A 26,959-nucleotide genomic window follows, 5' to 3' on the forward strand; every position below is an offset into this window, starting at 1 on the left:
TTTTTTTTCTCTGCCTTGAACATATCTTTTTCAATCTCCCCTCCTCCAGGTTTACTATCTGCCATAAAACAGAGGTGGTGAAGAACACATTAAATCCAGTGTGGCAGCCTTTCACTATCCCAGTACGAGCGCTCTGCAATGGAGACTTCGACAGGTACGATGCAGCCTCCCCCTATTCTTTAAACCTTCCAAACCCTTCACTGCTACACTTTTTTCCATTCATCCCCCACTCACACACACAAACACACACACACACACACATTTCCTGCCGTTCATTGATTTCTCTTGGCTTAACCTAACGAGTGCCTTCATGGCTTTCTAAGTGAGAAACTGCCTACTAACGGCAGCCATTGTTGGATCCTATACGCGTCAATGAGATCAACCAGCAAAAATCAATACCAGTTCAACAAATTACAGCATTAAGCTTCTGATTCTTTCTACTGTCACATTATTCTGTTGCTGTGTGCTTAGGACATCCCTTGGTATCGACCTTTGCTAGAATGGCACCAGTCAGTCATAATGAGCATTTTTAAACTCCAAAAACCGCCTTGCACTATTTCTGCTATCAACGCTATTCTGTTCAGATATATCTCTGAGCCATATGGATGTACAATTGTAACACTAACATTTAGTTAGTAGGGTAGGAATAAACAACCTATATCGTTGTATGCTTTGGAGGACTTGATGTGATGCTACTATCTAAGAGTGTAGGCCACATGTTTAAAACCCATTTACAAGATTTTAAAGTGAGTCAGTCGGAGACATTGAAAAGTCAGTTGGAGACAGCGTTATCAACCAGCTCGACGATAGCAAAGTTAACTAGCTAGCTACAACTGATAAAATCTGCTTGTGACAATTGTCATTTTACCAACATAATCATTGAAAACTGCAAAAACATGCGAAAATGGAAAGCTTGTCAGACACAGTAACAGCAGGTGGATATGGTTTAGCAAATGGTTAGCTGATGAATGTTAGCAGTGCAAAACAAACAATTTAGGAAAGCTGATGTGAGGGAAAGTGATTGGAATTATAATATGGTATATTCATTATTGCTTTGCTTTTACACTTTTGCTCTAGAAAACACTTGATCACTTATTACTGACTAAATTTATCAAATAATGAAGGGTTGTTCCTTCCAATTTGAACATAATTAATGTAGACATGTTGTGTCAAAGGGGATATGACTTCATTTTTCTCCGAGTTTATCTTCCTGTCTCTAAATTAAAAAGAAAAAAAGGGCTGGAAAGAAAATTAACTAAATCATGAAGGAGCTGTGAGAGAAGAAGAAAGAGAAGTGAGAGACAGATTACTTTTTTGGCAGAAAATATTTCATACTGAAACTCATATGTGTCTGTTCTATCGTCTTTGTATGCATAAAACTCTGATTACTGAGAATGCTGAGTAGTTAGTGTGTGTGTGCAGAAAACTGGGGCAAATCCCAAAGAGAAGGAGATAGGAACAGAGCTACTGATGGGGTTGTCTCAGGAAGTACTTGATAGCTGAATTTGTGTGAGCTGGCCAATTAAACATAAGCTCAAGAAGGGGTCACTACATTGTCAGAGCTACACACACACACACATGCACACCTAGAGTATAATAAAATGTGACAAGCCATGAGCTGAAATTCTGTGCAAGTCTTGAAATATCACCAAGACAGCACTATAAACAGGTTATATACTTGTGCGTGGGTGAGGAATAAACTTTGTGTCAGTGTTTTTTATGTCAATATTTCTATGACAGGGAGTGGGAAGGTCTGTCTGTCTTTTTAATTATACAGTTCCTAAGACCCACTAATAAATGGATTTTTTTCAACATGGTTCCCAAGGCTGTCAATTATTCTGATTTATGTAACAACTCTTTACATCCATCAACAGAGGGAAAGCTTCCAGTGATTTACGGTGTGCATAACCTAAAGAGAAAAAAATGAACTAAATCAGTTCAGACCAATTTCTATTACATGTATTTGTTTAAAAGAATTAGGAATCACATCTTTTCAGTTGTTAATTATCAGTTTGTCAACCAAAAGAAATTGCATTTAAAATGGCCTGACAGTCTTTTCTGAATGTCCTACACTTAGTTATATAAACAAGGCATATAATAGAGATTGCCATGCAATATTTTTATTTCTTTTTTCATTTTGGTCCACTGCAGGACCCATTGAGTTCTTGTCGAAGCATGAAGTCCAAACGTCTACCCTCACATACTACATACTACATACAGTCATCATCATCACGTAAAGCAAAAGAATATGCTTTATGACATGACTGACTTTGATTGCCTCTATGGAGATGAATTACCATGTTTTCCTTTATAGTTTTTAACTTTATTGATATTGAAAAATTATGCAAGATACATTGTTTACATGATAAAAATAATATAGCCTGAACATTTTGATTCAGCCAAAAACTCACACAGCATCTGGATTGATCTGCCATGAGCTAAGTGTCCATACGTTTAGGAGTTAGACAGTGAAATAAACAGTTTTTTTATGCACACATTGAAAATAACATTAAAACATTGAAATCTTTATTGCTGTTGTAGATGGGGGGAGAAGCAGTGACTGAGGAGCCAACTATGAGTTGGCAGTCACTGTACTCTCTCTCACTCCGGCACATGTTGAAGAAGGCATCGACGTACCTTTATCAGTTGAGAGTAGTAGCGTGTGAGTAGTGGCCGGGGATGAGCTCCTGCTGATTTAATTAGCTCAGAGTATTACTGTGGACATGTCCCTCTTATTAGATGCACCAAAGGGTAAATAGACAAGTAAGAGCGAGTTCAACAAATGGTGTTTCCAAAGGGGGCACTGTTCTCCAAACTGACATCTCTAAAGGAGCAAAAGAAGGAAGACGCAGTGTCTGTGAAAGAGACGATGAGTCCTTCTAGCTGTTTGCCTGAATTTCTTTCTTGAGCCAGACAAATAAGCACTGGCACATAGACACCTGAAAAAAGGCTGCAATCTATTGCCTCTGCTGGAACAAAGTGCGCTGATAGGCTTAAATGTGAGATAATTTGTGATTTTATTCTTTTCATTACGTGGGAAACATAGAACTATATATCTGAGCTTGTTTAAAGAAACTCTCAAGTAGAAGATGGAAAAATACAAGTTGTATTTCAGTTCGATGGTCTCTCTCATGACAGTCTTGTATCAATGGAAACAATGAAAGTCCCTGTGGGATGTGGCTGGAATGGACTGTAAAGATCTCACAGCTGCACTTCATTGGGGCTCTGCTGTGTCTATTTGAAAAACTTTTTTAAAGCCAGTGTAGTGTTTTATTTGTGCCTGGTGTAAAATCCAGATACAAAGTTTCTACGTTGAATGTTTAACTTACTTAAAAAAGGTTAGACTTCCTAATCAATTATGAAAATTATTTAGGTGTGGTGTTGTGACCAATTCCCACTGAATACAGTTGTTTCTCAATTACAAGACAATGTGAAACATTGATGAACAATATAATTATATAAGGAATAATGGTGAATGCAAATGTCCTCTTGTGTTACCTTACACATTAAAATAAAAATAATCCCAAACTGTTTCACATAATATGTTTTGAAAAATAAGCGCTGGTATTGGACTGGTACCTGGTATCAGCCAATATAATTATCTTTGTTATCAATATTAGGGACGCACTGATTTCACTTTTTTGGTCCTAAAGACCACTGTTACAAAGAATAGGGTTTGTGAAGTAGACATTAACTTTTTAGTTATGCCACAAAGGTAACATCCATAGCAATATGCAGCCACATTGAACAATGGCTAAAGGCTACTGGACCATTCACAGTGTTGCTGAATACAACCGGTCGTTGGTAAAGTGTTGCTTGTTATTGGCAGGAAATAATACTATCTCTCTGACATATATTAGTCACATCTGTTTTACCTTTTAGAACATTTTTCAAACACAGACAAGGATAAAAACACCTTCTCGACTGGGCAAGATTATCCTTCAAGTATTGAGGATCCAGTTCCTACTTGCCATACATACATGCATACATACATACATACAGTACATAGTACATATATAAACTCTGCTCTGGAGACTACATTTTGGCAAAGAAGAGGAGTGTATAGTATTGAAAGTAAAGTAAGGGAAAAGGTTAAGAGGGATGAAGAAAGGAGGAGAAATGAAGAAGAGGAGAAAATAACGATCACAGGCAGCATAGGCAAGAATACTTGCACTATTCAGAAGGAAAAACAGAAATCCAATATGTCAAGCGCTGTTCCAGATGAGTGGATCAAGGAGAAGAGGATGAGAGTGTGAGAAGAGAGAGGAGGGAAATTGAAGGTGCTTCTAGGATGTTGTATTACTCCATCTCTCTACTGTACCGTATGTATAGACCCCCAATACCCCCTGTATACTGTGATTCATATGTGTAGGTGGTACAAAAGGTACATATTCTTATGCTGATAATTCATTAAAAACATCAAATGGATCTATTCTTTCTCATTTACGTGGCAGCCCAGGTGACTCAAGCATTGTCTATTACTGTACCTGGCAAAAGATCAGACAGATCCGTGTAATTGGAGCTGAAGAATTGTTCAGTATCAAATGGAGACTCTCTTTATTTCTCTCAGTTATATCTGCCTCCATTACCGAAGATGGCATGTTCATTAAAGATGCCTTAGAATAGTAACTGAGGATAACTGTGGCATATTCGTTTTGGAGTGTATATTGTTCTGAGAGTTCGGGGACACTCAAGGATTTGAGCATCTAAGTCCTTTAATGCAGTTCTAAGTTAGGATATAAAATAAAATGACGGAAAAGGCTTTGAGCCGGTATGATGACAGCTTCCTGGTACTTGCATTTAGCACCAGTACTGCATATGGATTGGTCAGGAGAAGGAAGAGAAGACTGACTTTTTTCTGCCTTACTCTCTCTTTCTGTGCTGCATCTATCTTACCTCTACCTATTCCCTCTCTTTTTCACACTGGAAGAGAAGCATCATGTTTCTTTCACCCAGGTGCACATTTTCTTCTTGTAGATAATCTCAAAAGAACAAACTGTCACCACAGAACGACAGGGGCCAGGTGGCAGCGAGGAAGTCTGGCTTATTTCAGGCATCTTTTAATTCCACAGTGACAAGAAAAGAGTCACTGATGTGTCGCTTGCTTCCATTTTCTTTGGTTCTGGGCCAGTGTCAGTACTTGTGTATGAGGAAATGGGGAGACATGGGGGTGAGATCAATGTGACTCAGGAATGAAATTCCCCCCAAAAGTTTTTTTCTCTTCTTGGCTCTGCAGGGACATTGTTTCTGCTGCATTTGTGTAAAATGGCATCAGAGTGTGTTTTTTGTCTGATGTTCTTTTGAACGTTGGAAGTGAACATGTGCTGCAGTTTGCAATTTTGGACTGAGTGCTTTATACAAGTTGACTTTTTTTCTTGCATAGTGCAGCCAGCAGCTGAGCTTTGTTCCAAAGCTAGCGAGAATCCCAGTTTTAGACCAAAGTGACATAGGTTTTAATAGATTTTTGGGTACCCTTAGCACCATTTCAAAACACTTTCTTTTAAATTAAATGATATTATTATACTCAGTACCATATTTGAAAATAGCTATGGTTTTGAGTGGCCTACAGTGTGACAACTTGAGCACCTCTGAACCTACTGAATCACTCATTAACACACCAAACCATTTTAGGTAAATACATAGACATCCTCAATGTTTCTTTTCCTCATAACACTCATTAATGAGGATGTGCTTTACAGTATGTATTTGGCACTGAAAACTATAAGGCTCAATGAAACAGGAGTCCACACCTGTGGCTGCTGTCACCTGTCCTCATTAATTACCAAAGCTGAAATGGTGCTAATGAAGTTCTAGCTAGGAAACGTGGTTTCCCCCAGCGTGAAGACATTATAGCACCTATAGACACACATGCACTGTATTACATAAATGCTCTCACAATGTTTGACATTGGCCTTATGGTTGAAACAAAACCCAAAAAGTAATTTCTGGTTTTCATTAATTTAAGACAACATCCTTTCTTGTCAGGATGTTCAAATAAAAATTTGTCTTTGCACTTTTTAGGGACTTGCCTAGTTGGCTTATAGATTGAGTACACAACTCCATGACAACTGGGCAAGCTCTGTCTGCGAAGGAAGATTGTGTGATATGATATAAAGCTCTAGAATGAGCTACTGTGGTGAAATTCTTTGCCAATGAGCATGCTGCTTTAAAATGTAACCTGATTGGGCACTTGTCTGATTTTTTTCCTCCCAGAACAATCAAGGTGGAAGTGTACGATTGGGATAGGGATGGCAGGTAAGTGTGATTGCAATTTTCGGTTGAAAAATAACAATTTAAACGTGAGCAAAGTTTAAGGTAAAAGTTTCCTGTCATTTCTGGTCAGGAAGTTCCAGTTTGTCTGACATCTGTCCTGTTATTTTTACCTGATATGTTTTTCTTACTCACTAGTGTGTCTTTCCTTTTTTTCCTTTTCCCAGCCATGATTTCATTGGGGATTTTACGACCAGCTACAGAGAGCTAGCTCGAGGGCAGAGCCAGTTCAATGTGTACGAGGTGAGTTTGCACAGTTCCAACAATACGTCTGTTGGCTCCTGAGATCAGGAATCCCTCTACGCTGGGCATCCCATTTCTGACACAAGTGACATTTCTATCTTTGACTAATATCACTGTTGCACGGTTTTCCATTACTCTAGCACATTCTTTCCATCTTCTACTCCTGCGGTAAACCAATGCATTTATTCAAGAGTCACAAAAAAACATGTTAAAAAAGTTATACCATGCTACTAATTCATTTCTTCAAAGGGCGTTTGTATGATACAGTATTCGTCCACGTCTCCCCACGTTCCGCAAGCTAGCACACAACCAAATAAACATTTCTTTTGCCCATTTTCTCCATTTGTTATTCAATTTGTTTTGCCACTATAATCACCTGAATGCAGGCACACATAAAAACTGAGCTATGAGCAGCCGTGTGAAACAGGATTAATAGCAAAACAATCTAGGGATTTAGAATGATAGTAATGGTTTCTCAGTACTTGTTTTGGGATAGCTTAACATGTCCCTTAATAGCACACAAAACAGCTCTGTATGCAAATTACAAACCCAACTCATTTAATTGTCGCAGAATCCAAGGCAGGTGGGCAAAGCCTGAAATTTACAGCTGTGTCCTGTGCCAAAATCACTAATAACAATTGTCCAGAGCAGAATATATAACGTTAATTTATGAGGAAACATTTCTGTTGTAACATTGTGAGTGTGGAAATTACTGAGCAATAACCCTTGTTAAAAATAATATTAATTAAACACTTGAAAGTGAAAATTTGACTATAAAGGAGAACATTTCAAAACCTTCTGGCTTCTGGGGTTTGGTAGGCTCCAGCCGAAGGACAAATACCTGTCTCTTGGATGTCAGCTCCATTATACGCTACTCTTGATTCCTTTCTACCTCCAAGTGAGACTGAAAGGCCCTTTAGTTTTTGCATCAGCAAATTGTTCAGTGTGTCAGACAAATTGCCATACCTCCGCGTTAAATTAGGGGCTGTCACTTTCATGCCTAATAGCAGCCATAAAGGATTGAGGTAATGAGCCGAGATGTCTTTGGTCTCCGGATTGACACCTCTCTCTTGTTCTGAAGCCAGTAGCATAGTGGCAAGTAGTCCGCTTAAGCCTGTCTCACCAATTGCTTCCCTGTACCCTTGAGATTTGATTCTGAATTTTCCAAACTTGTCCCATAATAGTGTGATTGATGTATAATATACTTAAGATAAAGTTTTTATATATCAAGTGTTTATAAGGATCTTACATTAGCTATACATTCTATTAATACACATCTGTTACTTCATGCAGACACATCTGTTCTCACCTTCCTTAAAGTCCTCTCTGTCACTTGGATGGACAAACTGCACACATCTATCTGATGGCATGCACTTCTCCTCATGCTGCTCTCATACACCCCATACACGTCATCACATTTGTTGCAAAGCTACAAGGTGTGAATGTGTGTAAATGGGAGAGAAATAATGAAAGGGAAATCGATTTTATTGTGTGTAATAATACATAGTTGCTAGCTAAGTTCAGCAAACAAGAAATATATTAGGAGTTTTATTAATATACACTAGGAATGCAATATATTGCAGTTATAGCTGCACTATGCAAGTTTGCCAGATCTAAAAAAACAATCCAAATATTGTATTACTGACACTGGTGTACACACCTGTATACAGTATGTACATACTTATATTTATATATACGCTATTTATGTTGTGAATATGAATATATTTATGTATGTGAATAGCATATCTCTGAAATGTAATGAAGTATTATATTATATATTAATAGTTTTGGTTTGAAGCTGTGTTTTTTGCTACATTGTGGCCAAAATGTTTTCCGTTTTAGATCACCTGTACCTTTTGATTTTTTAGGTGATTAATACCAAAAAGAAAATGAAGAAAAAGAAATATGTCAACTCTGGGACAGTGAGTATGGCTCTAGCAGCAAGACTGGCACTGTGTCACTTTCTTCTGCACCACACCTACTTCTTCTGTTAAATGAGTCCCTCTTTAATCATCACGCAAATGTTGACTCCTTGGAAGAAAATGCTGATCTTTCTATATTGTGAAAAAAAGTATTAAAACATTTGGTAAAAAGCTAAGAAACAAGATTTGTTGTTGTACTTTAGAAATTCAGCTCGAGCTTAATAAGTTACTCAATAGTTACATCTGTGTGTTTTCATTTCCTTTACACAAACACACTGTCCATTATACACTGTGTCTGGTATTGTAGATGATTATGCAAGATGTACTGTACTTTGAGACAATTAAGTATGTAAGTGGAACAAAATAAAAGATTAAGGCGCTGCAGACCTTGAAGGACATGAGATCTGAGAGATCAGAGTGGGCGACACCAACAACCAATTGAGAAACCAATTTTCACACAACTTACCCAGCAGTGTGGGTCTGTGCAAGTAATGCATACAAATGCATCTCATTCTATATCCAAACTTGTCCTCTGGCAATGTAAATGAATCAGTCATCAGAAACCAGACGGCTCACATCTTTTACTAAAAGTGAGTGTGTGCTGAACCATGACTTTGCTGTGGGTGAGGAGGCGTTTCTGTATTTGTGAGGAAAAGATCATTACCCCCATGTTTATTGAAATGTTTTGGCGTTCAATTACATGGTACCTGCTTGACTCGGCTCAACTCAACTCGACGCTGCCGCTGTGCCCCGTCTCCTTTTTCTATTGCAGATTAGTAGCGCCTCATGCATGAGGCGAGCGTGGCTGGTCATCATTTGATTCTCTGCATGTGGTTGTTGCCACAGCCAGAAGACAGACTTAGTTTCAAAAGAAGCTGGAGGCAGCAAAAAAAAAAAGCTGGCTAAACTACTTAAACACGGTGGGTTTGTTCAGGACACCCCCGTCTGTAGCTAGCAATAATGACACAGTGATTAGTGATGATTCTTTCCGACCAATCAGTAGTCTGCAGGTTTTTACATCACCTTTTGGTATCGCCTCCGCTCGCTTGGAACCTTGACTGAGGTGTCACTAAAAAGTACCTGTTATCATGTACCAGGGAAAAATTTAAAGTTGAGGCGAGTTAAGGAGGTAACAAGCGGTGGAAAAACAACATTTCTCTTTGTCTATAATTCCAGGTGACCCTGCTCTCGTTCTCAGTGGAGTCAGAGTTCACATTCTTAGATTACATCAAAGGAGGGTGAGTGGAAATAACATCTGCATACTTAAAGAAACCAAGAAATGTCCTCTTTAACTCCTTGTATGACTGTGATTCCTGTTAAATTACCATACTGCAATGCTGGTGCACATGTCTGTATTTCCTGTGTTTCTGTGTAATAAATAACAGGGGAAATGAAATTGCACTTAAAGAATTATTAAAGTAAAACAAAGAACACAGTTAAACACAATGAGGTGAGATTTCATTTTGTAAGCCAATAGAATAATAGTTAGGGAGATACATGTGTTTGATTTGACAACAGGGACTAGTTAAGAAATTTGTGATAATTTCGATGGTCAGATATTGTTTCCATGAGGTTGAATTGTCCATTTCATGGGTATTGACTATCATTTCTATTTGCTAAAACCTTCATTCATTGTTTAGTTTTTTGGCCATGGCAGCGCCAACACTTTGTGAAAACAACATCAATGATTCATAACCGTAAACGTTGTTATGGCTGACATACAGCAAACTATTTTCACATTCTATTCGACACTTAGCAACATAAATATTGGAGCTGTGTTTCTGGCTACCTCGCAAATGTTCCCTCTCCTTGCAGCTCTATTTTGCTATTTACTGTACCAACTTCCAAGTCAAAATTTCTGGTTCCTCAGCCGCTACTTGGAATGTTCTGCTAAATATTCACTAGCTAGTTGCAAAATGTGTGCGTCTGCCGTTTGGTGCTAGGCAGGGTATTGTGCAGTTGGTTTATCTGAGCCTTTACTGAAAAAGCTGCTATTTGTGTCTAGAGCAACGCTAAAGAGAGCAGTGAGACAAATAAACATTTTAACACGTTCAGTGATGATTGTCCATGGGTTTGTCATTACAAGTGACCCCTTTCACATAAGTCACATGGGCAATTGTTATATTTGAGCAATTGTTATTATAGAAAAATTGCTTGTAGGTACTTTAAAAGGATAATTCTGATTTAACAATTGATAAGAAAAAATGTAATTATTGTATCATTAGTGTTTTACTTTGTTAATTTGATGTATAAACAGTAAGTGTTGTCTGTAGTATTAAAGTTCCAAATATATAAATATATTTGTTATAAATGAGCTAGTTAAGGCCAAACTGATTCCATAGTGAGTACCAAGCCTTCGACCTCATTTTAGTTTTAGAGCTGGAGGTGTGATAATCCAGTATGTCACAGGTAAAGTGTTCCTTTCAGGCAGTTTGGGCTGTGCTTTGATCTCCACTGTGCCATCTCAGGGGGTAGCATGGGTTTTATGGGCTGTGGCAGAGCTGACAAGTGTGACAGATTCAGTCAGTCAGTCAGTCAGACATTTCCTGGCTTTGGCTGATCTATGATAGTGGCCTTACTTCTAAAATATCATCCCCATCAGTCTGCTCCTTAACATTACTTTGGCACCTATTGAGTGACACATTAGAGAGTTGGTCCTTGCAAATGTAGAGTCTTCTTTTTAGAAAATGTATGAAAGTTCAAAAAGTGTGTCACTTAAACTGTATAAGCACTTGGCTGCAGGAGAACAGGATGATGATATTTTGCTCAGAATTTGCCCACTGAGAAAAGCAAAACTAAACTGCAGTTATAAAAGAGCAGGAAATTACAAAATAAAAACAGTAGGGAAGAAAGACAGAACAGACAAATGCATATGACAGAACACACGTATGTATGTAAACACACATACATACATAACAAGCCTTCTTTAAAGCTTTTCTAAAGTGCACCAAGCACTAATAGACCATTTGTATTACTGTGTGTACAGATTAATGGATGGATTTGGATTTTTACAAAAGAAATTGTGATATTCATTTTATCAAGAATCATGCAGCTTGTAGTAACAAATTCATGAATTTATACAATTAGGTTTCATTAATGTATTAGCAGGTTCAGGCTGTGGTATATTCTCCATCCACAACCCCAAACTGAAAAATTAATGTGAATCTTTATACGTTCATTTTATTATCATTCTTTTGCCTTCTTCTCTGGTGCCTCTCACAGATAATGAGACGCTGTCTTTTGGGCCCTCAAAGGCCTCGTCTCATTGTCGTAAATTAGTTAGAAGAGGCAAGTGTTTTATCAGCAGGGGAAAATTGGATTATGATTTCCTCTTTAGTGCTCCATCAATTGCTTGTTACCCAGCACAGTGTCTCAATGGCTCATCTGCACCTCCTGCTACACCTTTTTATGGAGGTGAGAGTCAGATAAAAATTGTAATCACTTAAATGTTGTTTGACGACTGAGCAACTGCACTTTGTGTCTTAACGCAGATGAAAACAAAACCCAAATGGCAATTACAGTTTTTTTGATTGCTAAACGACGCTGGTCACCACTGAAGTCACATGTGCAACACTCTAACTACAGTCTGCTTTACTAACAGTCACTTGAACTAAACAGTTCACATCAGCTGCAAAACTCATTCCAAGCAACGCAACTCTTAACACACATGTCAAAACCTGCTCAGTGCACCAAACAGTATGCACAACCTTCACGGAGATAACACACACTCAGAACACACTGAGAGTAAAAACACTAGCATCAAAAACCAATACAGATTATACAAATGTTCATCTTTACAGTATGTACAATTTAAGTGACCTTACACTAATCAATATTTTATATATATATATAAATATATATACAGTATATCTGTAGTAATTTACGTAATTACTGTAAATGTGACAAACTAAAGGTACACAAGTTTTACAAGTTTTTTTTTATAAATACATTACTACTTTACTTTGTGAAAAACAGTAAATGTGCAGTTTTACTATAGTGGAGTAAGTGTTCTTCACAGTTTCACAAGTGTGTATGTAACCTCAGACATCTTACCAGGACAGATTGGTGTCTTTGCTCTTTTGCTTGTTCACTGTTTTTCTCAAACGGTACAATTGTGTCGATATTTGTTGTTTCTTTATTTCCAAAAAAGGCTTTGACCCTTCCTTATAAACTGTATATACATAATGTGTTTACCAAAAATTCTAAAACAAGAAAGCATTGCAATCAGAAGTGTTTGAAATGTACCAGTCTAAAATCTGTACTGTTTTGACTGTGTGATTAACAGTTTTGACAGCAGTGTTAAAACACATCTCAAAACAGGCTCAGTGCACCAAGCCTTATGCACAACCTTGCACCAAGTGCTGCAAATCCACAGTGTTGTGGAACCCACGGGATAAGTCTGTAGAGTTTTGTAAAATGTATTTAAGCAATGAAAAACAAACTACAGTTTGGTCCACATGAACTGCTGCTGTGCAGACTGTAGTTAGAGTTTTACTAAACTTGACCATACTGGCGTCTAGCAATCGGAAGAAAACTGTAAATACTGAATGGTTTGTAGCTATATCATAAGAAATAATTGCCACACTTTGTGTATGATCCTCAGTTTTAGGTATCATCTATCATCTTATCATCTAGGTGTTGAACATTTTAGTGTGTGTGACTGGGTGTGAAAACAGTAGAATTTTATGAGGCCTGGTTTGTTATTACAGGCTGGTCTCAGTCGTTGATTTTTTATCCTCTTCTCCATCCCCCTTCTAGGACGCAGATCAATTTTACTGTTGCCATCGATTTCACAGCGTCTAATGGTGAGTGATACTAACGGTAAAGTGTGTGTGTGTGTGTGTGTGTGTGTGTGTGTGTGTGTGTGTGTGTGTGTGTGTGTGTGTGTTTGTGTGTGTAGGCAAGAATAGTGCATGTTTGAGTTCAGAATCTATCGCACAAACAGCTAAGTGCGGGTGCATATACTGTACACACATTGTAAGTGTAAGTGATAGCCTTTCCAGGATATCTCCTCAACCTAAATACTTTGTCAATACACTCTAAATAAATAAAAAAGTTTTAGGAGGCATTTTAAGAAAAATGGAAAAAACAACTCTGCTTGACATGAAAGAATCACACTTGAGTCTAATTACACCTCTAATTGCATAAATAATGCCTAAAACAAAGCTCCAAAAGATATATCTGCAAACAAGAGCTCTACATGTGGAAATTTGAATTTACAAGGGGTGATTATTGCTTAACTCATGCCCGAAACAACTATAGTTTAGAATAATGTAACTAGTCATGTCTGTGCATTGGATTATTTACGCATGGTCTACATGGGTCAGAAGTAAAAAAAATAGGTAAATAAAAAGTTATTTTAGCCTTTATACTACCATAAACACAATCACACAGTGTAAGGAATGGATTAAAAAGTGTGTTTATCTTCTCTAACGTAAGCTGCAAATGTTAGCACGTCAAGCTAACTATCTTACTACCTACATTAGTAACAACCAGCATTATTTCAAAACCTGTGTAAAAGTTAGTCTGAGACAGTATTTTAACCAACTTAAAAAATATGTTAAAATTGTATATTGGGAAATGTTACCAACCCTGCCTTCAACACATCTTCTGTAATGATATTATATTGTTATTTACATATATAAAAACTGCTGTCAGTTAAACACATTATTAATGGTGTTAACGCAAACACATTTTCTCCGCGGCCTCATCAAAGTATTTTTTCACCCTTTTATTAATGGACAGTGTTACATTGTGTGAGATATACTAGTGAGAATGTTACGTGTGAAATTGAACACCGTAGTAGGCTATATGCCAATATTGTTTTAAATTTTAAAAAAACATTTTGCACAAAGCAAGCCAATTCACTTTTCCATGTTGATAAGAGCATTAAAATGAGAAACAATAATGGGACAAAAAGAAATCAAGGGACATTTAGATAGATAAAAATGTGCGATTAATTGCGAGTTAACTATGACCTTATTGTGATTAATTGCGATTTAATATTTTCATTGTTTGACCGCACTAATAAAAACCCAAATACTAACACCAGTCACAATGACTTTTTTAAACAGTGCAATGACAAGCTAAACCCTGCGCTGTGCTAATGTTGCACGCTGTAAATTCTATTATAAAAAAAGGGCAGAAATGTGCTTTAAAAAAGTAATCGCAAGGTGATCACAGTAGCAGATGTCAATTTACATACATAATTTAACACATTCCAACTTCTGCTGTAGATGGAAAGTTACAATGCAAAATTACAGAATCAAAGCACTTCCTTGTTGCTGAAACTCGTTGGGTCAATGAACTGCACAGGCCTATGTGGCAGGGACAAACACAAATCTTGACAAGTGTGGCAACAGTAACAAAGAGGGCGGGGCTTAGCAGATAGTCCAACCTGTTGAGATTTCCAACCATGATGTAGGTTAAGGTGACAGACACGTTGTTGTTACACTCTAGACTACAGATATGATCACCTGTGCTACATGTTGTGAACTCACAGCCTGACCAGGCAAACAGCAGGATTCCTGCACGTGCGTCTAATCAGATGTGCACATGTCATCCACAACCTCCCTGGGTGCAATGATAACAACATTTTCTGAAAAAAACTCAGAATATCCCAGCTGGGCTATTAATGCTAAATTACTCAATGGTGTGTTATTATAGCTGGGATATTTGAGAAGGTCACAGTTAGTGAGAAGCTTTCTCAATTCTCAATTAATTAATGGAAGTGTTTAATTCTCAAAATGGCTTTCACCCCACTGTTTGTTACTAGATTGCCCTTGATTGTGTCACAAACTTCTGGATTTTAATTTATAATTCATCGTCCCTTATGACTGAACATGAAAGCTCCTGCTAATTGTGATCAAAAGCTGCATGTCTTTACACTAAAACAGCATATTGCATTCTAGAATTAACCTCTTTGTCGCTCATTACCCACAATGACCTCATGACTGATTGGTTGATAGGTAACCCGTCCCAGTCCACTTCGCTACACTACATGAATCCCTACCAGCTGAACGCTTACGCTATGGCCCTGAAGGCTGTTGGGGAGATCATTCAGGACTATGACAGTGACAAGATGTTCCCTGCTTTGGGCTTTGGAGCCAAACTGCCCCCTGATGGACGGGTTTCGCATGAGTTTCCACTGGTGAAGTCAACCTCTCCTTATTTCATCTTTGATTAATCAGTTCAATGATTTTTATCAAGCCTATTTCATGCTTATAATATCCAACGCCCCAAATCGTTCCACTGAATCTTCTAATTTATTGTGTTTATCCTAATTTATTGATTTTGTGCATGGCTAGGTTCATCAGAACCAAGTAAATGACATCTAATGAAGGCAGTGTACTTTCTCTCCATAAAGAATGGAAACCTGGAAAATCCATACTGCAATGGTATTGAGGGCATCTTAGAGGCATACCACCAGAGTCTGAAGACAGTGCAGCTGTACGGGCCAACTAACTTTGCTCCTGTGGTGAACCATGTTGCCAGGTGAGGGAACATTGCAGCTCTATTAAAGTGGCAAAGCAACAAGGACAATACTACATATCTCTATATCACTCCCTTCCATTGGGCAGGTTTATTGAAAACAGTAAGAGACTTGAATAATCAAGTCACTCTGAATAATCATAAATAATAATAAATAAATAATCACTCACTCTGACATCTCTCCATGTATAGTGCATGTATAGGTCCTGAGCATGTGTGTGTATTTCAGGCCTGCGTGTGAGTACTAACAAAAAGTGTGTACACAGAGTGTAGTGCAGTAATTTCCCCATTGGGGACTAATAAACAAATTATCTTTATCTTATTATTATCTAATCTATTTTTACTTGTGCGGTCATGGATATAAATTGGTCTTAGACAGGAACATGCAAATTCAAAATACAAGTTTATATTTTATATTGGAATGGTTTTGACTCATTCATATTTACAGTCAAATACAATAAACGTATTGGCAATACAGTGAAACCTGAACAGATTTTCTCACATACGTTTGTGTTTTGTATCTGCAGGGATCAGGACACATTGTCCAATGCTTTTTTTTTTGTACCAAAATGTTAGCACAAAGATCCTCAAGATTATGATCTTCCATAAGATTCCAGTTATTCCAATTAATACATCCACATTTTAGACTGCTGGCTTTAGGTAGTTTTGCTTTCCTGTGCCACTGCTTTCTGACCCAGTACCCTGATGACATGTCCTGCCAGACACCACAAACAGAATGTAACATGTATGAATGTGTGAATTTAGATTGACTGACAGCTATCAAAAGAGCGGCAGAAATAGCTGATGGAACATATATACTGACACATCACATATCATAAAACAAAAAATATGCAACTGTGACATGATTTGAGTGGATTATTTTGCCCCAGACATCCACTTCCACCTCTCACCAATTCCCTCGTCATTTCATTTGTTGAGCCATATCCGGACAATTCTCCATCTGATTACCCCAAGCCCTTCTGTAATTAAACATGTCACTCTGACAAAAACCCTTTTTAAACTGTGGCAGGGAGCCATAGCTTTGAGAATACAAAACTAGTGTTGGTATTTAGCATTTGAATAGGTGAACAAGTACAAAGAGATTTTTAACTAAAGGTGTTAATCTGTGAATCAAGCAGAGTAAACCAGCTTTGAGGTAAACGTGATTGTTTGGGCTGATTAATCAATGTGTATTTGTGCAGCATTTAATGAGTTACCTAAAGTACAGCAAAAACAAAAGAACAAGTTGTATTGAATTTGACTGTGGTGAGAGTACGTGATAAGACTTGGACTGTCATGGATTTAATTTCAATGTGTGGTATCAATGTTTAGATCCATTTTAATCCATCAATAAAGTTAGATTTGTTCTTGTATTAATGAGATCATACAGCTCATTACTGTCTGTATCTCTCTCTGTATCTGTGTGTGTGTGTGTGTGTGTGTGTGTCTGTGTGTGTGTGTGTGTGTGTGTGTGTGTGTGTGTGTGTGTGTGTGTGTGTGTGTGTGTGTGTAGGTATTCAGCTGCAGTGCAGGACGGCTCTCAGTACTTTGTGCTTCTCATCATCACAGACGGCGTCATTTCTGACATGGCCCAGACCAAAGAGGCCATTGTTAATGTAAGAATCGGAACGGTGGTGGGGGTGCAATTATCTGCAAGAAAGCAAATTTCCCAAAATGTCCAACTATTCCTTTAAATCAACATATCATTTGGGCATTATCCCAGCACAAATATGCGATAGAATATCGCAATAAAGATATGACTTGCAATAAATAAACAAATATTTAAGTGTACTTAGTGTCTTTTGCGATGTGCTGCAGCCTTTTGCAATGTGTATATTGCGCTAGTTGATATAACAATAAAAAAAACAATATATTGTGCGGCTGTAATTGTCATAATGGATCCATATAACTGACAATTATTTTCTGTTATTGCAAGATCAATTAAAAAAATAATGATTTACCTAACAACTATACCAAAGTAGCCCAACACCCAGGTTATGTTTTTGTTCTTGCGTGAAATGAATCCTCTACTGTCCGAAAGCAGTACAGCACTGAACAAGATGTACCTGCTTCTGTAAATTAACAAATACACATCATTGTCCTTTATTCCTCTGAGCTTTCCCTAAAAGTTGCCCTAAATCTTTTTTTTCTCCCAGCTTTAAATAGTAGTTGGCAGCTTTCTTCCCTCTTCGCCTTTTCTCCCTTCTTCCTCCTCCTCAACCCACCGCAGGCACAGAACATCCAGCAGACTGGATTTAAAGGGAATTTGCGACTGTTAGTCAAAACATTAGAACAGCCACACCTTCCTTTTAAGATCTTGCCTGCTGCTCTATCTCACTGCCTCCACTCTGTCTACTGATGCTTCAACTGCTTTCCCTTTAACTCTCGATGGATCCGAGCGAGGGGGAGGACACACTGCCGAGGTTATATTAAGTATGTTCTCATATTTATTCATGCTGGAAGGTGCCTTCAAGAAAAAGCAATAGGAAGCAAGCGGAAGCCCGAATGTGCACTACTCTCTGTATGTTGAGGACATCTGGAGTGGGTTTATATTTGTGCATGCACGTGTTTGTGTGTGTTTGGGTCAATGTGTGGACATGTATCACTTGTCCCCCATGTTTTCAGTAACTAGTACAGTGCTCGTTGAAAATGTACCTGTTTGGAACGGGGTGATTGCTTAGCCTGAGGTATTGCTGGTTGTAGAATTCTCCAAAACCAAATTGTAACTCAAAATTTACTTACAGCAGGACCCCAAACCACTTAGGCTACTTTTACATCAAAGGAACACATTGTACTACTATGTTTACTTGACGGAGAACCTGGCCGATACAGAGTATCCTAATTAAAATGTGGAGTAATCAGACAGTTGCCTCATGTACTTATGGAGGTGTGCTATGTACTCATGGAGGTGTGCTACCCACCCATTACGAGATCAGCTTCTTCTAAAAAGTGTTATTCAGAAAATGGCAAAATTGATGTTTTCTGAATCAAATCACTTATCAGTTGCTTAAGTGAGATGGATGTATAAAAAATATCTATGATTTAGTGAACTACTATTTAGTAGCGCTAGTGTCTGATGGCAATTATCTCCCTAGCCGAGCAACGCTGTAAAATTACATGGAAATTACATTTCAGTAGCGGTGGGAGTATGGGTATTTTAGTTACTCGGGACAAGTGGGACATCTAGTGATAAACTTTGGTATACCGGTCCGGTCTTTGGCTTGATATCAAACCGGTTCGGAATTTTGTACACCCACCCAAGCCTAACCTGGATTTTCCACTGGACACATCTGTGTGTCTCTTTGTCTGTGTTCTGGCTGCGCCGCCTTTTTTTTCCGTCCTCCGGCATGCGCCATAACACCACGGGAACGTCTCAGAAGTGGAGTGTGTTGCCTGCCCGACCGATTTTGATGTTTCTACAAGTGCTTGAAAGAACAATTACGTGTTTATTAAGCTAGTCTCTACCTTCCACTCCAAGCACTCCTGCAATTAAACTCCATGCCTTCTCTTTTATGGTGTTGTCCCTATAAAAGGGATGCGTGGTGTTGTGTAATGTTTTTCCACCTCCAAGATAAATCTCTTGTCATTCATGGTGTTGTACACGAGACTTATACAGTATGCGGGGGTGTCTTTTGAGGCAGAGCTAGTGGGTGATGGTGGATTGTCGTCAATTTCCCTGGTGGAAGTCGCCGAGGCAGTCAAACAACTCCACAGTGGCAAAGCCCCGGGGATTGAAGAGATCCGTCCAGAAATGAAGAAAGCTCTGGGTCTGGAGGGGTTGTCTTGGATGGCATGCCTCTTCAACACTGCGTCCCGAAGTTTGGGAAAATGCCAAAGGAGTGGCAGACCAGGGTGGTGGTTCCGCTTACACTTCTCAGCCTCCCTGGTAAAGTCTACTCCAAGGTGCTGGAAAGGAGTTTTCAGCGGATAGTTGAACCTCGGGTTGAAGAGGAACAATGCGGATTTCGTCCTGGTTGTGGAACAATGGACCAGCTCTTCATTCTTGCAACAATCCTGGAGGAGCCTGAGAGTATGCCCAACCGGTCTATATGTGTTTTGTGGATCTAGAGAAGGCGTATGGCCAAGTCCCCTGGGAGACACTGTGGGAGTTGCTGCGGGAGTATGAGATAAGGGGGTCCCTTCCCACGGCCATCCAATCTCTGTATAACCTAAGCAAGAGCTGTGTCCGGGTTCTCGGCAGTAAGTTGGACTCGTTTCAAGTGAGGGTTTGCCTCCGGCTTTGTCATCAATCCTGTTTGTAATATGGACAGGATATTTGGGCGTAGCCGGGGTGAGGAGGGGTGTCAGTTTGGTGGTCTGGGGATCTCATTGCTGCTTTTTGCAGATGATGTGGTCCTGATGGCATCATCAGCCTGCGACCTTGGGCACTCACTGGATCAGTTGGCAGCCGGCTGGGATGAGGATCAGCGCCTCTAAATCTGAGGCCATGGTTCTCAGCAAGAAACCAATGGAGTGCCTACTGCAGAATTAGTCCTTACCCCAAGTGAAGGAGTTCAAATAACTTGGGGTATTGTTCACAAGTAAGGGTACAATGGAGCGGGAGCTTGGTCAGAAACCGGCGCAATAGGTGCGGTATTACATTCAATTTATCACACCGTTGTGATGAAAAAGAGAGCTGAGCCAGAAGGCATAAATAAATAAATCTACCATTCCTCTTTAGCTGCCCCTCCAGAACCTAGCGCAAACGTGCTCAGTAGAAAATAGGGGTAATATAGACCCATGTGGTGAAACAAGATGATGTTTATCAGGTACAACAGAATCTGTTATACCACATCCGTCCGGTCAATCACTCAGCATCCCCCTCCTCTGCTCACAGCTCGGGTCCCTCTGCTGCCTCCTGCTCTCTCCCTCGCTCACAGATTCAAAGACTTGTGTTGTCTCTCTCCATCTCAAAGATGTAAATCTTTTCATCTGCTCTCTCCTTACTCCTGTCACTTCATTCTGACTATAACATAATTCTCTGACATGATAAGAAATCAATTAAAGGCAGCATCCCGTGTTTTGTGCTTCTTCTCTTTATCAGTGCCAGGGCCCACTAAAAGTACTTCACAACCATTGTAACAGAGGTGGAAAAACTTTGATTAAATATATTAAGTACGAGTAAAAATACCTATCTGAAAAATACTCAAGTAAATGTAATAATTACTTCATTTAAAATATACTTCACATCACACACACAAAAAAGTGGCACTCTCTCATGTAGTGAAAATAGGACAAGGGGGCAAACATCCAAAACTATCTCAATTTTAATTATAGAAAAATCTATACATATATATAAACATCTATACAAATGTATGCACATGTAATAACAACATAACACATGTCACACATGACATTTAAAACCCTTAGAAAGGTCTAATGTGCAATTTTAGTTCAGATGATCCCATAGAACATTTTCAAACAATCAATTTAAAGTGAAAGTACCATACATTTATAGTTCTGAGCGCCATCCTTCATTTCTTCACAAACATAAACAACAACTAGCAAAGCTTCATATGTCCAAAGTTCTCACATATTTTATCATCCTGTCATGATTCAACATTTTCACTTTCCCAAAGGTCGTAAACTTAAACACATCGCACAATAATTGCTAAGCCCTGCATTCTCTGTTAATGTTGTTAAGTCCATCAAGCTTTCCATCCTCGCAGAGCATATATGCAGTTTACAGTGATAATGGTGGACAAAAGCAGATTTCATCAGTTGTAGTCAGCTAGCTAATTAAGGTAACGTAATCTTCAACTGTCTCTAAATGTTCCTTGCAGACTTGTTTTAAAAACGAGAACCATGCAGAAACAATTTTTAAAATGCACTTCATGATATTTTGCAAAAAGACTGATGCTAAAGTTGCATTAGTCATAAAGGACCTACATTTAAAATAGTAGCCACATGATCATACACACACACACACACACACACACAAACAGGGGTCATTAATGCACGGCCCTCTGGACATGTAGCACAGACTACAGCACTTTAATTGGCAATTACTGTTTAATGAAGGTTGTAGCCTCCAACAAGATTGTTTGTTTTTGTGCCGTTAATTAGCGGGATATCTAACATTTTCTTTGGTAATAATCTCATATTTAAATTAAAACTGTCTTAACAGAGGTGTGCTCAAATGTAATTAAACTTGTTCTAGATTAAAGTTATTAAAGAAAAATAATTGAAGCAGTGCAAGTTAAGAAACTGAACCAATGCCAAAGGGGGATGGTTCAGTGACTCAGGAGATCCCGTTCTGATTGCACAGTCACCTCAAACATATCCACAAACCTGTTCATGTATGCATGTCCACATATGCAAGAGCACACACCCGTCAAATCATGCACATGCATGACATTTGGATTCAAGCAGCACAGGCAGAGTGAGATTGTGAAGTAATGAGTGTTGATTGATGCTGTTTTGTTGTCTCATTAAACTGGATCTCCGCTGGCAGTCAATGTGACAGGAGAATGGCAAAAGTAGGGCATGGTGGATTGCCAGGTTATTTTTGGTGATATTTGATGTGTGTGCAAACATCTGCAAGTATGAGTGTTTGTGTGTGCGTGGGAGAACAGGCACTGACAGGAGTTGTGTTGAACACTGATTATCACGCTGATGTGCTGCAGCTGAGATGGCATTAAGAGAATCTGCTCTTACCCACGTACATTTGTCTTGTGCCAGAGATAAAATTGGACTAGTTATAACGGCTTTGTCAAAATATGTGACTGCAGAAACAACTCATTACACATAATATAGGCTTTTGCATTGAGCATTTGGGTTACCATCTTTCTGGAAATTACAACAGACACCAACATGGCCTTTTAGAGTGCAATGCAGTCATTGTGACTTAAGCTGATTGTAAAGAAAATCACTTTAGTTGCATTGGATGAAAGTCAAATGATCAAAACCTTTAGATTTTACTTATAGATATCTTTCTAAGAGAATGAAGAAGCTGTTGCTTGAAGGGAAAAATATTACAACAACATATTTAGCATATTTGTTACTTGGGCTGGTTAAAATATGTTGAGACACCAACAGCTGCTAGATGCTAGAAATTCATGGTTCCAAGATGATGTACCATAGACTCTGGTGATCTCTTGCCTTTTCCTCCAAAAATGTGTGAAATGTCTAGACAAATATTTGATGAATTTCAATGAAATGTGGTATTTTTGTCCATCTCAGAGTGTATTGTATTAACTTTGGTGACCCTCTGATTTCAGTTTGTCAATTTATTTTATTATCTAATAAGCAAAAATATTGACATTCCCTTTAGTCTTGGCAGGGGGGTAGCACAACATTCTGAGCCCTGTAGAAAGGCATTTTCTATGGGCCTCTCCCCGCATCCACAGAAATTCATTTTAGCATCTTTTCGGGCCCTCCTCACATGAGGGCCCTGGGTACTCATTCCCTTTTTTCCCCCAGTGCATGTTAGCATGCTAACATGATAAAACTGAGATGGTGAACATGGTTCATTTCCCAGTACAATGTGTTTTTAGTAAATTGGTGTATTTTGCAGTCCAGCTTGCGCCTTTGATGGAGCAAGTGAACTTCCACAGAAGAAAGACTAATAGCAGTTATGCTATCTGACCCGAGGTGTGGCTTGGGAGTGGCTGGGCGGATGATTGAGGATGGTTGCTTTACTGATTAAAGTTGGCACCTCTTCCCTCTCCCTCCTCTCCCAGCTCACAAATGCCACTATGCCACACCTGCCTGCCATGTAAAACCTAGTCTGTCTAAACGTACTGCTGAGATAAAGCCTGACGTCCGGCGCCTTATGTTCCTCCCCTCTCGCTGTATTTGCTATCGGGCCTTTGTGCGGCCCAGGATGGTTGTGATTGGTTTACTGAAATACAAACAAGCCAGAGCATTTATCAAGGTGTCTACTAACACTTGTTTTTCACGCTGTGAACAAATGTTACCGTTCAGCCTTAACAAGCTTCTGAATTCTGTGGATAAATTTGATTGTTTTTTTTAAGCTATGAAAACAGATTCAGTACTGATGCTACTGACCTGTTGTTCCGTTATCTCGGGGGACGCTGTTAGTGTTGTCAGCAAGTTTAATCCAGCATTCAGCTGGCAAATACAGTGCGTGTCATCCAAAGATAAGAGCCAGGGGAGCATTCATACGACAGGAAATTGGATACAGGGACATAACACATCTGGTCTGGAATAGGGAAAGCGTATACAAAAACAAGTTTTTGTTGAAATATCTCCCAACTTGAGATCTTAATTGGACTTCCTGACTCTAATTTGATTTGTCTCTCTGGAGGCCTTGTCTTACTTTAAGTTAATTCCTATAGTTAAAGGGTGATACAGAGCATTAGTGTGATTGTAACCGTTTTGAGTGAGCATTGTTAACTGCTATAATGTCTGATATACAGCAACGCACGCTTTAGTTCATTGGTGAAGTGGACAAGTGTCTCTCCTCTATTTTGAAATGTGTACATGTTTGAAAAGAAAAATAAATATTTATTTCACTTGTTCTTTTATGATTCCTCTGCAGGCTGCCAAACTTCCCATGTCCATCATCATAGTTGGAGTGGGTCAGGCTGAATTTGACGGTACAGGGACTTTAATGTTTTTGACTGCTGCCTTAACATAATGATGATATATTTTGGTTATGGTGTTATGGCAACGTATCATAGTAAAGAAAACCTCATTATTTTATCCAGCATACATAAATCAAGTCAGTTAAACAGATTTAAACATGCGTCAATAATTAACATTTTAATTCATACAACTCACAGACTAATACTGTTACAGCCAGCGCTAACCTCTCGGGCACCAGTTCAGAAAGAAACAGCCGAGAGAAAATTACTATACAAACTCAAATGAGTCAGTTGGGAAGGTAATGTGTGGGTGGATGCAAGCATAACTGTAGAAGACATGGCTGAGGTTAATTGCTGCGTTTGCAGTACTTAGACGATCCTGAATTGCACAGAGACTATAATAAAATATAATAAATAAAATGTATTCATTGGACATGCAATAAAGTTAGATCACAGCTCAACGTCATCTATTCCTTATCAACGCCAGAGCAAAAATATTTTGGATTAATATGATACATAATAAATAAACCTGTGCATCAGTAGTGTACCAATCATGCGTGTGTGCGTATGTGTGTGTGTAATCTTTCAGCTATGGTGGAGCTGGATGGTGATGACATCAGAATCTCGTCCCGGGGGAAATTGGCAGAGAGAGACATTGTTCAGGTGACCATGCACTAGAAAAACAGGTTCACACAATTTCAGGAATAACTCAGATTTACAGGGTTTGTCGTGTTTTACAGTATATGGGTCATATTTTTTACATCTCCATTTTAAATTCATGCTGTTGTCAGTTGTGCTGGTACATAAAAATGTTTCTGACAAAACACCATCTGTTGGCACTGACAACTCCAACAGATTAGGACATCTGTGTGTGCTTCCTGTGAATTTCCATGGAGACAAGCACTCTAAAACGTTTTACATTATGTGTCACTATAGAAAACCATATGCATCTTAAAACTAAAGAGTTAATTATCTGACAAGTGGACAACGGACATTGTGCACGGTTTCCTAAAGTTTTAAAGCAAGATGTTGTGATTTGGATGGCTTACCACCTCAGCTTAACAGTTTCCTGGGAAGACCTTCATGTGCTATGACAAATAATACAAAACACCAAGTCATTTTGTCAAACCCCAGTAGAACAACATCTATTTTCACTTGGGCGTTAGTGCAGGATTAGTAATGGATCAACATACTTAAACTTGCACGAACTGTTGACTAACATAGGGGCTTAAACATGAGCCCTCTGGATTTCTCCATTCAGTATATCACCCTACTCAGAAAACATTCTTGGAAAAAAAGTATTTAGAGCTGTTCATGAATCACTTCAACAAAATCCCTTGATGGAATTATGCTAGACAGAGGGAACCATTTGTTGTCAAGTTTTGACTCTCTCTTCTCTTCTTACTCAGTTTGTTCCCTTCAGAGATTACATGGACCGGACAGGCAACCATGTGTTAAGCATGGCTCGGCTTGCTAAAGATGTGCTAGCAGAAATCCCCGACCAGTTCATCTCTTACATGAAGAGCCGGGGGATAAAACCCAACCCAGCACCACCTCCCTACACACCGCCTGGACACACACACCACCACACACTGATCTGAGGCCGTCCTCCTGGCTTTTAACTGAGGACTGACAGCATGCAGCAGCCACTCAGAGTCCAGTGGGAACTCTTTTCCTCCTGTTTGTTGGTACAAACAGGAGCCGAGACGCCAGGAAATGGGTGTTGAATTTTGTGCCGTAATCTCCTAGTGACTATAGGAGCAGCAGTTTTTTGGTTTGTTTATCTTTGATTTATTAATTATGAATTACTTTTGGATGATTTTCCTTAAAGAGAGGCTCAAACTTTCCAGGACTTGGTGAAAGCCTTTTAACCCCACACCAAGGCATTGACTGTTTTACGTCTAATTTGACAGCAGGTTGGTTCAAAAGATCATGTTGTGGTTAAAATTTGTGCCTGTCTGTGGTTGTTTCTCTCATTGTACCAGGACATGTGAACTTTGACCTAAGCCTTGTTCGTCAGTCATTGGTGTGGCCTAATGCAGTGATATTTTTAGGCACCTTTTCCATTCTGGAATTAGTTTTTATATTGGGGAATTATCTACATTTCTGCTAATCCATCAGTTATGATGAAGAAAAAACTACAGGTATGTAGTTACCTCATCTCTTCTTTATTAGGTAAATGTTTATAAGAGCATGTTGTATGAGAAGTGACTTCCCCCATATCCCAGTATATTATTTGTGTTCTTCAGAGTGGCATGGACATTTGATGGTCATCAATTATTTTCAAGGAATTGCAGATAAAAAGTACAATGTGTCTCTGTACCAAGGACAAGATAATGATGATGCTACAGGGTTGTCAGACACATGCAGCCACTTTCCTGAAACCGCTTGCGAGACTGACAAGTCCAAAGCAGCCCGTAGCTTTTATGTCCAAGCCTGTTGCGGATATCGCAGATACACTTTTATTTATTGACGACGTAGTTA

General features: G+C 38.9%; 1 protein-coding gene across 2 annotated transcripts in view; it reads left to right on the forward strand.

Moving 5' to 3' along the window:
- cpne5b (copine Vb) overlaps positions 1-26,625 on the forward strand; it is a 111,269-nt gene extending 84,644 nt beyond the window's left edge. For both annotated transcript variants that reach the window (XM_034869387.1, XM_034869388.1), the window contains 12 exons: positions 50-154; positions 6,214-6,255; positions 6,438-6,513; positions 8,382-8,435; positions 9,612-9,673; positions 13,194-13,240; positions 15,404-15,585; positions 15,802-15,929; positions 17,440-17,542; positions 24,430-24,487; positions 25,065-25,138; positions 25,885-26,625. In XM_034869387.1, the coding sequence (XP_034725278.1) occupies positions 50-154; positions 6,214-6,255; positions 6,438-6,513; positions 8,382-8,435; positions 9,612-9,673; positions 13,194-13,240; positions 15,404-15,585; positions 15,802-15,929; positions 17,440-17,542; positions 24,430-24,487; positions 25,065-25,138; positions 25,885-26,076 (1,123 nt within the window). In that variant the 3' untranslated portion in view covers positions 26,077-26,625. The remainder of the gene's footprint in view (positions 1-49; positions 155-6,213; positions 6,256-6,437; positions 6,514-8,381; positions 8,436-9,611; positions 9,674-13,193; positions 13,241-15,403; positions 15,586-15,801; positions 15,930-17,439; positions 17,543-24,429; positions 24,488-25,064; positions 25,139-25,884) is intronic.
- Positions 26,626-26,959: the final 334 nt, after the last annotated feature.

This window comes from Etheostoma cragini, chromosome 4, assembly GCF_013103735.1.
Source record: "Etheostoma cragini isolate CJK2018 chromosome 4, CSU_Ecrag_1.0, whole genome shotgun sequence".
Lineage (NCBI taxonomy): Eukaryota > Metazoa > Chordata > Actinopteri > Perciformes > Percidae > Etheostoma > Etheostoma cragini.